Below are 14,881 nucleotides of genomic sequence, written 5' to 3'. Positions count from 1 at the left end.
AGGAAAGGCAGTCTGTCAGTGGTTTCTGACCGGCTCAGCTCCTCAAACACCCGGTCCACCTCCCTATATTCTATTTCCAACATGTAAGACACGCTATGGGTCTGTCTGTGTGTGTCCCCGCATTCCTTTAAATATCTGTTACATGTTCTATCTGTATGTGTGCATGTAGAATTGTCTGTGGTTGGGTGTGTATCTGTGGGTCTGTATACATTTACACGCTGCAAGTTGGTGTGTGTACCCGGTGAATAGTGTGTGTAGCCTTTATCTGGTGACTAGTAGCAGATAGCCTTGGCTAGGTCAACGGTCTAGACCTGAGCCCGGTTTCCCAAAAGCATCATAAGGCTAAGTTCATTGTTAGGACCAGCTCAATGGTTCTGATGATGAACTCAGCCTTAAAATGCTTTTGGGAAAGGGGGCGCAGGGCTATTCAAATCCAAGCCTTGAGGTCCACAGTACTCCTGTTTTTCTTTCCCCCCTCACCCTTCTCCCCCACTCACACTCACTTTTGTTTGTTTGTGTGTTCCAGTGGGCGTCTGATGAGGGAGCGTTCCCAGTCCAGTTTCTCAGTGTCCTATAAGAACATGAAGAAGACTCCGTCTCTGCAGTCCTTGGACAACCTCTCCATAGACAGCTACCTGATGGAGGACGGAGACACAGACACATACAGCATGCTGGAGAGGGGTAGGAACCACACGCACACACAGGGCCCTGGGTTGTAGACTTCCTGACGGGCTGACCCCAGGTGGTGAAGGAAGGCAACATCACGTCCACCACGCTGACCCTCAACACGGGGGCCCCTCTGGTGCTCGGCCACATCCTAAACTCCCTGTTCACCCATGACTGCGTGGTCATGCGCGTCTACATCTCATTCATCAGGTTTGCTGACGACACAACAGTGGTAGGCCTGATTTTACTAACAACAATGAGGCAGCCTACAAGGAGGAGTTGAGAGCCCTGGTGGAGTGGTGCCAGGAAAATAACCTCTCCCTCAACGTCAACAAGACGAAGGAGCTGATCGTGGACTTCAGGAGGCCGCAGCGAGAGAACGCCCCCATCCACATCGACAGGCAGTGGATAGTCAACAGCTTCTAGTTCCTCACTGAGAATGTGAAATGGTTCCTTCACACCGACAGTGTGGTGAAGATGGCACAACAAAGCCTCTTCAACCTCAGGATGCTGAAGAAATTAATCTTAGCCCCTAATATGCTGACCAAACCAGCCGCGTTGCAAAATAAATGTTCATATACATGTTCAATCATTTCATCCACTGCTCGCGCACGTCAACAGGCGTCTGCCTACCAGGAATATAACTTGGCTCTATTTTAGAAGCTTGACTCGCTGCAAGTCCAGCCTCTCCTATCTACTCATTGGTTTTTAGGAGCATATACCGAAGTGGGTGATTGAAAGATGAACTGAGGTCCACACTCCAGGCCAGTTGGTGGCATTAATGCACCTTAAAGATGGTTGCCAACCGCAATATAAAATCCACAGAAGAAGAAAGATGAACAAGGAGAGACTAATCAAAGAGAAAAAGGGGAAACCAAGTTATCTGTGGATTCATTGTTGGAGTAGAGAACACACGATTTTGTATGACTTAAAATAGGTCAAAATTCTACAAAGAGCCAGCTCAAAAAAGGACCATATGCATTTCAGATAAAATAACAAGCCAAAGTTTATCTCCTAGGACAAATTAACTAGCAACAGCAAGCTATCTAAATGTCCATGAATGTTTAATTTACGTTTCGCCCTCTCCCCAAATTAATATAGTTGGTTCACAGTAGGTTTTGGTATTTTAACCTGTGTGTCATGAACGTGGCTGGTGGAGACCAAATCAACACGCGTGCGCACACAGACGATGAACAAGTTTGGTTAGCTAGTAAGACCCTCACAAACTTCTACAGATGCACCTTTGAGAGCATCATTACCTCATGGTACGGCAGTTGCACCGCTCGCAACCTCCAGGCTCTCCAGAGGGTGGTGCGGTCAGCCCAACCCAACGGGGGCATCTACAGCACCCGGTGTTTCAAAGGCCAAGAAGATCATCATTCTCTCCGCTACCATCTAGAAGATGGAGACCATGCAGGTGCATCAACACTGGGACAGAGAGACTGATAAACAGCTTCTATATCCAGGCCATCAGACTATTAAATAGTCATCACTAGCCGGCCTCCGTCCAGTACCCTGGCCTGAACCTTAGACACTGTCACTAGCCAGCTAACAGCCAGTACTCTACCCTGCACCTTAGAGACTGCAGCCCTATTTACATAATAATGTTTACATACTGATTTACCCACTTCATATGTATATACTGTATTGTAGTTATGGATCATCCTATATATCTACTGTACACACCTTTTCTATGAATATACTGTCCAGACTGTCTATACACACCATTCACATACATATGTTTATATTCCAGACTCCGGTCCGGAAGCTATTTCCTGCCATTCTATCCATTTTGCTGTGGGGTTGTGTGTACTGTATTCTCAACATAGCTCATTGATTGCGTACTTGTTTTACTGCGTTGTTCGGAGCTACAGTTGAAGTCGGAAGTTCTTGTTCTTTCTATTCCATAGTTTGTCCAGGATATGGCAGTTGTGAGCTGATGTGCACTATACCAGAATAAAGATGTCCTCTCACTGTCAATTGCGTTTATTTTCAGCAAATTTAACATGTGTAAATATTTGTATGAACATAAGATTCAACAACGGACATAGACTGAACAAGTTCCACAGACTAACAGAAATTGAATAATGTGTCTGTGACTAAAGGGGGGGTCAAAACCAAAAGTAACAGTCAGTATCTGGTGTGGCCACCAGCTGCATTTAAGTACAAGTACTGCAGTGCATCTCCTCCTCATGGACTGTGCCAGATTTGCCAGTGCTTGCTGTGAGATGTTACCCCACTCTTCCACAAGGCACCTGCAAGTTCCTGGACATTTCTGGGGGGAATGGCACTAGCCCTCACCCTCCAATCCAACAGGTCCCAGACATGCTCAATGGGATTGAGATCAGGGCTCTACGCTGGCCATGGCAGAACACTGACATTCCTGTCTTGCAGGAAATCACGCACAGAACGAGCAGTATGGCTGGAGGCCGTGTCATGGTGGAGGGTCATGTCAGAATGAGCCTGCAGGAAGGGGTACCACATGAGGGAGGAGGATGTCTTCCGTGTAATGCACAGCGTTGAGATTCCCTGCAATGACAACAAGCTCAGTCAGATGAGGCTGTGACACACCGCCCCAGACCATGATGGACCTTCCACCTCCAAATCAATCCCGCTCCAGAGTACAGGCCTCGGTGTAACGCTCATTCCTTCGACGATAAACGTGAATCCGGCCATCACCCCTGGTGAGACAACTTTGAAGAGCACTTTTTGCCAGTCCTGTCTGGTCCAGCGACGGTGGGTTTGTGCCCATAAGTGCCGGTGATGTCTGGTGAGGACCTGCCTTACAATAGGCCTACAAGCCCTCAGTCCAGCCTCTCAGCCTATTGTGGACAGTCTGAGCACTGATGGAGGGATTGTGCATTCCTAATGTAACTCGGGCAGTTGTTGCCATCCTGTACCTGTCCTGCAGGTGTGATGTTCGGAAATGCCAATCCTATGCAGGTGTTACACGTGGTCTGCCACGATCAGCTGTTCGTCCTGTCTTCCTGTAGCGCTGTCTTAGGCGTCTCACAGTACGGACATTGCAATTTATTGCCCTGGCCACATCTGCGGCCTTCATGCCTCGCAGCATGCCTAAGGAATGTTCATGCAGATGAGCAGGGACCCTGGGCATCTTTCTTTTGGTGTTTTTCAGAGTCTGTAGAAAGGCCTCTTTTTAGTGTTCTAAGTTTTCATAACTTTGACCTTAATTGCCACAGGTGCATAATTGCCACAGGTGCATGTTCATTAATTTTTTATGGTTCATTGAACAAGCATGGGAAACAGTGTTTAAACCCTTTACAGTGAAGATCTGTGAAGTTTTAAGAATTATCTTTGAAAGACAGGGTCCTTTTTTTGTTGTTGCTGAGTTTAGGTTTTTGTCTGGTATTTATCAATGTATTGGTAGCAGACCACCAATTTTTTTATTCATTCTGTGTCCACAGACGACGTGTCCATCTCAGGCTTTAAGGATGTGGTGAGGGAGCAAAGTGCCACAGAAATTGCCAAGGAGGCAGCAGCAGTAGCGGCCATGGGCACAGGGGAGCAGGACGGTGCTGGCTCACCAGATACTGTCAGTGCCACCTCCCAGAGCATCGACGAACCTACCAAAGACATGGTAATACACACATGCACAGGAAATGTATGCCCACATTCAGGCATGGACACATGAACAGACACCGTGCTGTACACACACATGCATACACACACACTATACATTGCATTCGGAAAGTATTCAGACCCCTTGACTTTTTCCACATTTTGTTACGTTACAGCCTTGTTATAAAATCGATTAAATTGTTTTTTCCCCCTCAATACCCCATAATTACAAACCAAAAACAGGTATTTAGTTTATTTTTAATACATTTGCAAAAATGTCTACTACATTTATATAAGTATTTAGACCCATTACTCAGTACCTTTTGGCAGCGATTACAGCCTCGAGTCTTCTTGGGTATGACGCGACAAGCTTGACACACCTGTATTTGCTTAAGGTCGTTGTCCTGTTGGAAGGTGAACCTTTGCCACAGTCTGAGAACCTGCTCCAGAGCACTCAGGACTTTATCAAGGATATCTTTGCACTTTGCTCTGTTCATCTTTGCCTTGATCCTGAGTAGTCTCCCAGTCCATGCTGCTGGAAAACATCCCCACAGCATGATGCTGCCACAAACATGCTTCACCGTAGGGATGGTGCCAGGTTTCCTCCAGATGTGACGCTTAGTGGTCAGGCCAAGGAGTTCAGTCTTGGTTTCATCAGACCAGAGAATCTTGTTTCTCATGGTCTTTAGGTGCCTTTTGGAAAACATCAACCGGGCTGTCATGTGCCTTTTACTGAGGAGTGGCTTCCGTCTGGCCACTCTACCAAAACGACCTGATTGGTGGAGTGCTGCAGAGATGGTTGTCCTTCTGGAAGGTTATCCCATCTCCACAGAGGAACTCTGGGTTCTTTGTCACCCCCCTGACCAAGTCCCTTCTCCCCCGATTGCTCAGTTTGGCCATGCGGCCATTTCTAGGAAGAGTCTTGGTTGTTCCAAACTTATTCTATTTAAGAATGATGGCGACCACTGTGTTCTTGGGGACCTTCAATGCTGTAGAACTGTTTTGGTAGCCCCAGATCTGTGCCTCGACACAATCCTGTCTCAGAGCTATACGGACAATTCTTTCGAGCTCATGGCTTGGTTTTTGCTCTGACATGTCAACTGTGGGACCTTATATAGACACGTGTGCCTTTCCAAATCATGTTCAATCAATTGAATTTACCACAGATGGACTACAATCAAGTTGTAGAAACTTCTCAAGGACGATCAATGGAAACAGGATGCACCTGAGCTCAGTTTCGAGTCTCATAGCAAAGGGTCTGAATACTTATGTAAATAAAGTAATTATGTTTTTTATGTTTAATACATTTGCAAACAATTCTAAAAACCTTTTTTCTTTCATGAGGTATTGTGTGTAGATTGTAGATTGAAAATGTTTTATTTAATCCATTTTAGAACAAGGCTGTAACGTAACTAAATGTTGAAAAAGTCAAGGGGTCTGAATACTTTCCGAAAGCATTGTACATACATATATGAGTACACATGAGCATTTTTCATTTCCTGAACTATCACTTTACCCCACTTTCTGAATTGATTGAATTAACTTACATTTTTATTCATTTTAGCAGACTCTTATCCAACGTAATGCCTCTCTCTCCCCACCCCCAGGTGTCGGTGCTGGTGCTGAAGGTACAGTGTGTGTGTGGGGCGATGGAAGTGCGAGGGGAGAGCACGGCTGTGTCTCTGGAGGTGGGCTGCATCAGACCCACACAGCTGGGAAACGTCAGCCTCCGACAATACCTCAGCAACCGCAGCCTGGGTGAAGACACACACAGACGCATGCGTAGACACACAAATGTATATGCTCATACGCATATATACATGCATGCATACATCTGGGCTAGTACACACACATTGCACTCACACACACTGCAGTTTTGCTATTCCCCATTTTCTTGGAGTACTATCTATAGCTGGGTTATGGCCACACACTCCCACACACACTCCCAATTGACTTGGTTTACCCTTCCATAACTCTTGCAGGTATGGTACCCACTGCTCAGGGCAGCACTATTGTACCCCCTGCCCCAGGCAGTGAAGGTATGTGTGTGTGGAACATAAGCATGGGTAGGCAAACGCAAGCTTGCGCACAAGTGCTACTTACTACCTGTTTGTGTGTTTTAGTGTATCTCTGATTTCATCGTTGGTATGAAATGACAGATAGTAATTTGTATTTTTGCTACACCAAGCATGCTACACAAGTTTGATTTACTATCCTTGTGGGGACCAAACAATTGATTCCCATTCAAAATCCTATTTTCCTTAACCACAAACCCCTAAACCTAACCCTAATTGTAGCCATCCCTGAACCTAACCCCTAAGCCCATAAATAGTGTTTTTCCTTGTGGGGATTGGCAAAATGTCCACACGATTGTCCTTGTTTTACTATCCTGGTGAGAACTTCTGGTTCCCACAAGGATAGTAAAAAACACACACACACACACAATGTGTGACTGCAGTGTGTGTCTCAAGGGGTGTGTGTGTCTAACTGCTGCAGTGAGACGGTGCATTAGCACTAATGGGGGTTTTGCTCCCATTACCAGCTACATTAAACCCAGTGTCGGTATGTGATTTTGTGGCACGACAGGTTGTGTGCATGTGTGTCTCCAGCATGTCACCTCCAACGTGTGTGAATATTTAAGAGGGGTTGTTGAGGTCCATATTTAGCCCCAGTACTATGAGACAGTGCTCGCTCGCTCAGCTCCGCCTCCTCCCTCTTTCACAGAATAATCCCCATCTCTCTCCTTCACTACCCCTCTCTCTCGCTCTCCTTTCCTACCCCGCTCTCTCGCTCTCCTTGATCACTTTCTCACCATTTCTGTTTTTACCTCTTACCTTCTCTCACGTCTGCCATTTCCTCCCTCCATCTCTCCTTCCTTCCTGACTGAGGCAGTGACCGATGCGTTGTAGTATTAATGTGTGTCTGTGCGTGCAGCTGCTGTGACACTTCACTGGCCTTTAAATAGTTGTATGGGATCAGTACCCCCACCCCCCAGAAGGGCCCTTGCTTTACAAATTAGTCACACCTTAGAAATGGATTCATAGACTGGCGTCAGCAGTAAGGCAGTGTCTGGTTGTATGCCTGCCGAGCGGCCATCGCTGAGCCTTTTCTTTGAGTTGTGGTTGCAGTGATTATGTTTGTATTGCAGCCAATCCATGCCTTCTCTTTTTAATGGGAATTGATTGATTACTGCCTGATTATTCTCTCCTCTTCCCCTCGCTAGGTGGCGGTCTGGAGGCCAATTCAGACGGGACCACCCATCTCCCGGAGGTCAGGGCTCGGCTGGAGAGCGGGCCCTGTGCTGCCACCCACTCCCCCCTGGCTGAGACCAACGGTTTCCTCCAGCTGCGTCTCCACGGCTACCGGGCCAGCTTCCTCATGTCGTCGCTAAGGAACCTGGCTCACTTCCTGGAGGATGACTCCACCCCCCAGGTCCTCCCGATGGAGATCAGCGTCAGGGACACACACATCAACCTGAAGGTGGGGATGAACACACACCAACACATTAACCACAGACACATTAACCACAGACACATTAACCTCTTTCCCCCTCTGCAGGATGATGGTCTCCGTGACAACCCGTCTGACCCTGATCCCACCCCCATCACCCTGCACATCGCCAACCTGCTCATCCACAGGACAGACGATGGAGCCTTCTCTATAGGGGGTGAGACACACACACTGCCTCACTCACTCACACACACACACACACACACTGCCTCACACATTCACTCATATACAGTTGGTTGGAAGCTTACCTTAGCCAAATGCATTTAAACTCAGTTTTTCACAATTCCTGACATTTAATCCTAGTAAAAAATCCCTGTCTTAGGTCAGTTAGGATCACCACTTTTATTTTAACAATGTGAAATGTCAGAATAATAGTAGAGAGAATTATTTCTTTCAGCTTTTATTTCTTTCATCACATTCCCAGTGGGTCAGAAGTTTACATACTCAATTAGTATTTGGTAGCATTGCCTTTTACATTTTTTAAACTTGGGTCAAATGTTTCAGGTTGCCTTTCACAAGCTTCCCAAAATAAATTGGGTGGATTTTGGGCCATTCCTCTTGACAGAGCTGGTGTATCTGAGTCAGGTTTGTAGGCCTCCTTGCTCGCACTCGCTTTTTCAGTTCTGCCCACAAATGTTCTATAGGATTGAGGTCAGGGCTTTGATTGCCACTCCAATACCTTGACTTTATTGTCCTTAAGCCATTTTGCCACAACTTTGGAAGTATGCTTGGGGTCATTGTCCATTTGGAAGACCCATTTGTGACCAAGCTTTAACTTCCTGACTGATGTCTTGAGATGTTGCTTCCAATATATACACATAATTATCCCCTCTCATGATGCCATCTATTTTGTGAAGTGCACCAGTCCCTACTGCAGTAAAGCACACAAACAACATGATGCTGTCACCCCCGTGCTTCACGGTTGGGATGGTGTTCTTCGGCTTGCAAGCCTCCCCCTTTTCCTCCAAACATAACGATGGTCATTATGGACAAACAGTTGTATTTTTGACCAGAGGACATTTCTCTTTGTCCCCATGTGCAGTTGCAAACCGTAGTCTGGCTTTTTTATGGGGGTTTTGGAGTAGAGGCTTCTTCCTCGCTGAGTGGCCTTTCAGGTTATATCGATTTTGGACTCGTTTTACTGTGGATATAGATACTTTTGTACCTGTTTCCTCCAGCATCTTCACAAAGTCCTTTGCTGTTGTGGGATTGATTTGCACTTTTCGCACCAAAGTACGTTCATCTCTAGGAGACAGAAATATCTCCTTCCTGAGTGGTATGACTGCTGCGTGGTCCCATGTTGTTTGTACAGATGAATGTGGTACCTTCAGGCATTTGGAAATTGCTCCCAATGATGAACCAGACTTGTGGAGGTCTACAATTTGTTTTCTGAGGTCTTGGCTGATTTCTTTTGATTTTCCCATGATGTCAAGCAAAGAGGCACTGCGCTAAAAGGTAGGCCTTGAAATACATCTACAGGTAGGCCTTGAAATACATCTACAGGTAGGCCTTGGAATACATCTACAGGTAGGCCTTGAAATACATCTACAGGTAGGCCTTGGAATACATCTACAGGTAGGCCTTGGAATACATCTACAGGTAGGCCTTGGAATACATCTACAGGTAGGCCTTGGAATACATCTACAGGTAGGCCTTGGAATACATCTACAGGTAGGCCTTGGAATACATCTACAGGTAGGCCTTGGAATACATCTACAGGTAGGCCTTGGAATATATCCACACTGCCAATTGACTCAAATTATGTCAATTAGCCTATCAGAAGCTTCTACGGTCATGATATCATTTTCTGGAATTTTCCAAGCTGTTTAAAGCCACAGTCAACTTAGTGTATGTAAACTTCTGACACACTGGAATTGTGATACAGTGAATTGTTGGAAAAATTACATGTCATGCACAAAGTAGATGTCCTAACCAACTTGCCAAAACTATAGTTTGTTAACAAGAAATTTGTGGAGTGGTTGAAAAACGAGTTTTAATGACTCCAAACTAATTGTATGTTAACTTCCGACTTCAACTGTATATACAGTCGTGGCCAAAAGTTGAGAATGACACAAATATTCATTTTCAAAGTCTGCTGCCTCGGTGTCTTTAGATATTTTTGTCAGATGTTACTATGGAATACTGAAGTATAATTACAAGCATTTCATAAGTGTCAATGCTTTTATTGACAATTATTATGATATATATTTGCATTGTTGACCCTTGTTTTTCAAGACCTCTGCATTCAGCCCTGGCATACTGTCAATCAACTTCTGGGCCACATCCTAACTGATGGCAGTCCATTCTTGCATAATCGATGCTTGGAGTTTGTCAGAATTTGTGGGTTTTTGTTTGTCCACCCGCCTCTTGAGGATTGACCACAAGTTCTCAATGAGATTAAGGTCTGGGGAGAACAATGATTCTAAGCACCACCCTCCTTTTGAAGCTTCCAGCCTGTTATTCAAACTCAATCAGCATGACAGAGTGATCTCCAGCCTTGTCCTCGTCAACACTCACACCTGTGTTAACGAGAGAATCACTGACATGATGTCAGCTGGTCCTTTTGTGGCAGGGCTGAAATGCAGTGGAAATGTTTTTTGGGGATTCAGTTAATTTGCATGGCAAAGAGGGACTTTGCAATTAATCTGATCACTCTTCATAACATTCTGGAGTATATGCAAATTGCCAACAAACAATCTGAGGCAGCACCGTGCCGCACTCTCTCACGCGCACTCTTACGCGTGCACAGAGTCTCACACATTCACTCATACACAAACACACACTGCCTCACTTATACACACACGCACACACACCCTCCTGCACCCTCCGCCCCAACACCGTCTCATTTCATCATACAATGACATGCCTTTCAAGTTTATTTCTACCTTTCACCCACTCCCCGCCCACCTTCTCTGTTGTCACAGTGGAAAATGCGTCTGAGGCGGGGCCTAAGAAAGAAGTCCAATTGATTGACAGTGGTCTGTCTCCAGTCCCTGAGAGTGTGGTCAGCAGCACTCTCAAGGCCACACAGACCCCCGGCCCTCCTAGCCCTAGCACAACCCCCTCCAACAAAGAACAGGTGAGTAGTCCACACACACACCACCCTCTCATCCAGGGCCTGAAATGAACACCCGCCACCTGCCATATGAGGGTTGATTTTTGAGTTGTCAGGTAAGAATGTCTGTTTACACCAGCCATGTTGGCGGGGGGCCAGGGCTCCACAGTGTGATCATTTCACTCTCATTTATGAATAAAAATAAGCAAGTATGATCACATGTAAAATAAATACTGTTATATTTATTTTCAAATTATTTCCACCGTTTTGTTTCATAGCTTGTAAATTAATCGCACAAAGTCAAAACTGCAAATCCTATGTAGCCTATTCCACTTTGCGCTGCAACACTGCGCATGTGAAGAGCTGAGGGAAATATACATTTTTAGAAGCGCTGCGCACAGGAATAAAAGTTGGTCAAATTTACTTGAAACAAAAGTCTACTGAAGTGACACGTTGTGTTTCTCGGCTATTTACATTGTTTTGTTCACTAGCTAGGCTGTTTTTCCATGTTTGCGTTTCAACTGCTCGGAAAGCGAAGATGACACTTCTACTAGTCAGACTCGATCTCACAGCCATAAACATGACTGGAGTAGCGTTACCATGGTAACCTCCGGCCCTTAAAGGGGCAGGTGAAAGTCTTTGTCTCCTCTGTGATATTTTGTGTGTGTACTCAAGTCACAAATTAAATTAAACAATATACCACATTACTTCTTTCTAGTAATGCATTTGTTTTGGATACATTACAAACAGCGCTTTTTGTTTTGTGTAATTTTAGCAGGGAGAAAATATTTTGGCTGGTAAAAAATCTGACTGGCTGGTGGACCAAAAATAAAATGTTATGCCCTGCACTCTTTCATAGGAATTTAACCACCACACTTATCAACACCCTCTCTTCTGTTTACTCCTAGCTGCTGATAGAGGAGAACGAGTGTTTGAAACTGGAGCTCTCCAAAGCCAAGATGGCTCTAGCTGAGGCCCAAATGGAGAAGGACTCCCTGTTACACCGCATGAAGAGTCTCAAAGTGAACAGCAGCTAGGGTAGGCCACCAGAGGCCCAGTGACCACCAGTCTGTAGTGCTTGCATATCACCACAGGGGGGAAGCAGAGAGGAGAGGGTGCTGGATACTGGAGCTACTTGATATAGCATCACACAAGTATTATTCAAGCATCAGCCAGGTCATTCAAGCCTGTTCTTATGAAGAACTGGTCGCCTAAGAACTAGACCACACACACACACACACACACACACACAGTCCATGAAGTCTACTCCTTAACACACACACACGCAGTCCCTGAAAACCAGAGAGGGGGTCTACTTTTTCACTTCAGCCTACCTACCACCCTCATCCCTACCCCCAGTAGAGGAACTGGAGAGTGGACAGTGTTAGACTTTCATCCCCTCCTCGATACAGTGCTGCCGTGTCATCCCTGGGCTGGGACTAGGACTGCAGTACACATGCTTGTTTTACGTGATTGTTGTGCTTGTTTTGAGTTGCTCTCTTTATGCAGTAAGTTAATGTTCAGTCTCTCCATTAATCTGACTCTGCAAGCCAGAGCAGCCTCCTAAATATGGGAGCGTAAGGAGGGATGAAGGGGAGAGGGGACGAATCTAAATTAAACAGCCCTCAAGTGGAATGGAGGGGCTAGGGAGGTGGGGTGGGAGTCCTGAATGTTAGTCTTGGGGGGGGGGGGGGAGTTGCCCTCCCCGAATCGATACCTTCTATATGTAATATGACCTTTTATGGGAGGGGCTTGCCTGGGTGGGGTGAGACACTGAATGTCATATCTTTGGAGGAATGTCTTAAAAATAGACTTATTTTGGCACTGCGCTGAAACTGAACATGTCATTTGGTGCTTATGGAAAAAAATGTATCTAGCGCTGAACCAATTGTATTTGGTGTGTGTATGGTAATGTACTTATGAGGGGCAAAGCGTACACAATGTTTTCTACAGAATTCTGAATTGTTGTGCAGTGTGTTTTCAACATGTATTTGTCATGTAACTAAAACAAGCATTTCATTTAATTGAAAAGGGAAAATATACAATTATATATTTTCACATGTACTTTTCTTCCATTCCATCTAGTTAATGTCTACAATGCCCATGATGTCCCACTGCACTGTTTATTCCCCACTATTTTTCTACATGTAAATAGCTAGTTGTGTGTCCAGCACTTTTGAACGACATTCACTGTAAATACGATCCCTGTACGAAAGCATCGTCCAATCCGGTTGAGAACACTATTCTGTCATCTCTCGAACATCCAATGAGTGAAAAGAACACTAATATGGAGAGCAAGTTACCATCTCTTTTCTCCTATGAGGATAAAGCCTGGGGTGTATTCATTATTTGGATTCCTTTACAAAATGTATTTTCTGTTCAAAACGTTTTGCAACTTAAAACATTTACTCCAAACGGAAAACATTTAGCAACGATTGGACAAATTCAGGTAGGTCCCCCCTCGTTGGTTCTGTTTGCGGCCTTTGCTTCCATTAAGTTCCTAGAGTAAATTGTTTCCGTTGCGAAACGTTGTTTTGCAAAGGTCTGCGACTAATGAATACAGCTCTCGCCTAGCCTCTGCCGAGCCCAACACCGTACGATCAGGTTTTAAGGGGAAATGGAAAGAGCCTGTGACGCGACTTCCACTTTTGGACATTAACAAGGTGACGCTCCATCTTCTCCTCCACATGTACTGGATTGGTTGAATGTTGCAGAAGAGAACCTCCCTGACTCCCCCCCCCCCCCCCCCCCCCTTCTCCTCAAGATTTGTTGTAAAGGATCCAGTTTCAGGCGTTGATTTTACGCCTGCTACGTTAGGGAACTCCTCCCAGTGCAGGAGGGGAAACACAGGCATGTGCTTTTCTGTGCGTGCATTCTATATTTGCATAATTATACATGTGTAGTTTTCACCCACGTGAAGTTGTGCCCATATCTGCTGCACCATGCTTGTCTGTTGGGGAAGCCTTGGAGTGTTGTAGAATAGTGCTTTATTTCCCCTTTGGAGCATGCTTTTGGCTCACATAGAATTCAGTCAGAAGGCAGTTCTGTCTGAAGTCTCACGTCTTACACAGGGACGTTTCCAGTAGTAGCATGAGATTTGCTGACGGATTACAATGGCTTGCCTCTCTTTAAAGGTGCAGTCTGCAGGTTCTCTGTTCCCGAATGGAAATGAGATCAAGTAAAAACACAACTACCCTAAAACAAAACCGAAGAAGGTAAAGGTAGTTAGTTCTGTTTACACCAACGATGGCAACTGGTCTTCCTTTGGTTTTCACTGGCAGGCTCACTCGAATGACCCCATCCTAGTCCTTCAAAAAGGGCACAGTTTGGGAATACATACCTTTTCTACTTTAAAGTCCTTAACTATCCAAATTGTGGACCTAGCTCAGCCTAGGCCTAGTTCAGTCCAGCTGAATGTCTTTCCAAGCTGCGCTGTCTGCGCTCTGCCTTGATACGATGCAGGTTCACTTACCTGCTCAACACTGACAAAACTTGAATGGCTGGTAGGATTTGAATGCTTGATTGTACTTTAAAGGCTGCCCTCCCCGGGGTTAACTTTCTCATCCACTTCCTGGTCCAAAGGGACCTGCCCCCTCATTACAATAGCTCCTCCCTTGACCTATAGCTCCTCCCTTGACCTGCTCAGCCGCTCCTCTCCTGGGAGCTCTGCCTCCTGAGAACCTGTGTACAAAAAGAAAATGATTTGTAATATTTGTCTGTCGAAGCTGCTGAGCTACTGATGAAAATAAAAAGGTATCCAATAATTGTCTTTCTCAGTTGTTATACTGTTCTACTTGACTTCCTTGCACTTGTCTGTTCTTACTAGCAATGATTATACTGATAGCTTCTCTATTGAGGGAACTTTTACTTACAATGATTGATGTGGTTGTTTTACCTATCTACCTTAAAGGGCAATTCCAACCTAATTTTCATTGTCTTCAGCACAATACCAGTGTCTGCATATTTGAAAATGGCACATTTCTATGCCCAATGACATCAAAAGTAAATACATTTTAAAAACAGTGATTTTCAAACATGTAGACAGGTATGTTGATGGCAATAATGAATATG

General features: G+C 45.2%; 1 protein-coding gene across 9 annotated transcripts in view; it reads left to right on the top strand.

The window, feature by feature from the left end:
* The window catches only part of LOC110501016 (bridge-like lipid transfer protein family member 3B), a 47,954-nt gene extending 33,380 nt beyond the window's left edge, over nt 1-14,574 (top strand). For 3 of the 9 annotated variants that reach the window (XR_016490139.1, XM_090213694.1, XM_090213697.1), the window contains exons 16-22: nt 527-681; nt 4,092-4,264; nt 5,853-6,003; nt 7,469-7,725; nt 7,804-7,912; nt 10,680-10,834; nt 11,719-14,574. Coding sequence is in view for 7 of the 9 variants with exons in the window: in XM_090213694.1 (XP_090069820.1) it covers nt 527-681; nt 4,092-4,264; nt 5,853-6,003; nt 7,469-7,725; nt 7,804-7,912; nt 10,680-10,834; nt 11,719-11,847 (1,129 nt within the window). In the remaining 2 variants the exon portion in view is untranslated. Of the gene's footprint in view, nt 1-2; nt 103-526; nt 682-4,091; nt 4,265-5,852; nt 6,042-6,227; nt 6,285-7,468; nt 7,913-10,679; nt 10,835-11,718 lie in introns of those variants that run through there. The other 6 variants (XM_090213693.1, XM_090213696.1, XM_036957173.2 and 3 more) reach the window with 5 other exon arrangements.
* Nucleotides 14,575-14,881: the final 307 nt, after the last annotated feature.

The sequence above is a fragment of the Oncorhynchus mykiss genome, chromosome 21 (genome assembly GCF_057628025.1).
Source record: "Oncorhynchus mykiss isolate SJ-2025 chromosome 21, ASM5762802v1, whole genome shotgun sequence".
NCBI classification, from domain to species: Eukaryota; Metazoa; Chordata; class Actinopteri; order Salmoniformes; family Salmonidae; genus Oncorhynchus; species Oncorhynchus mykiss.
This window is presented reverse-complemented; position numbering and strand designations above follow the sequence as displayed.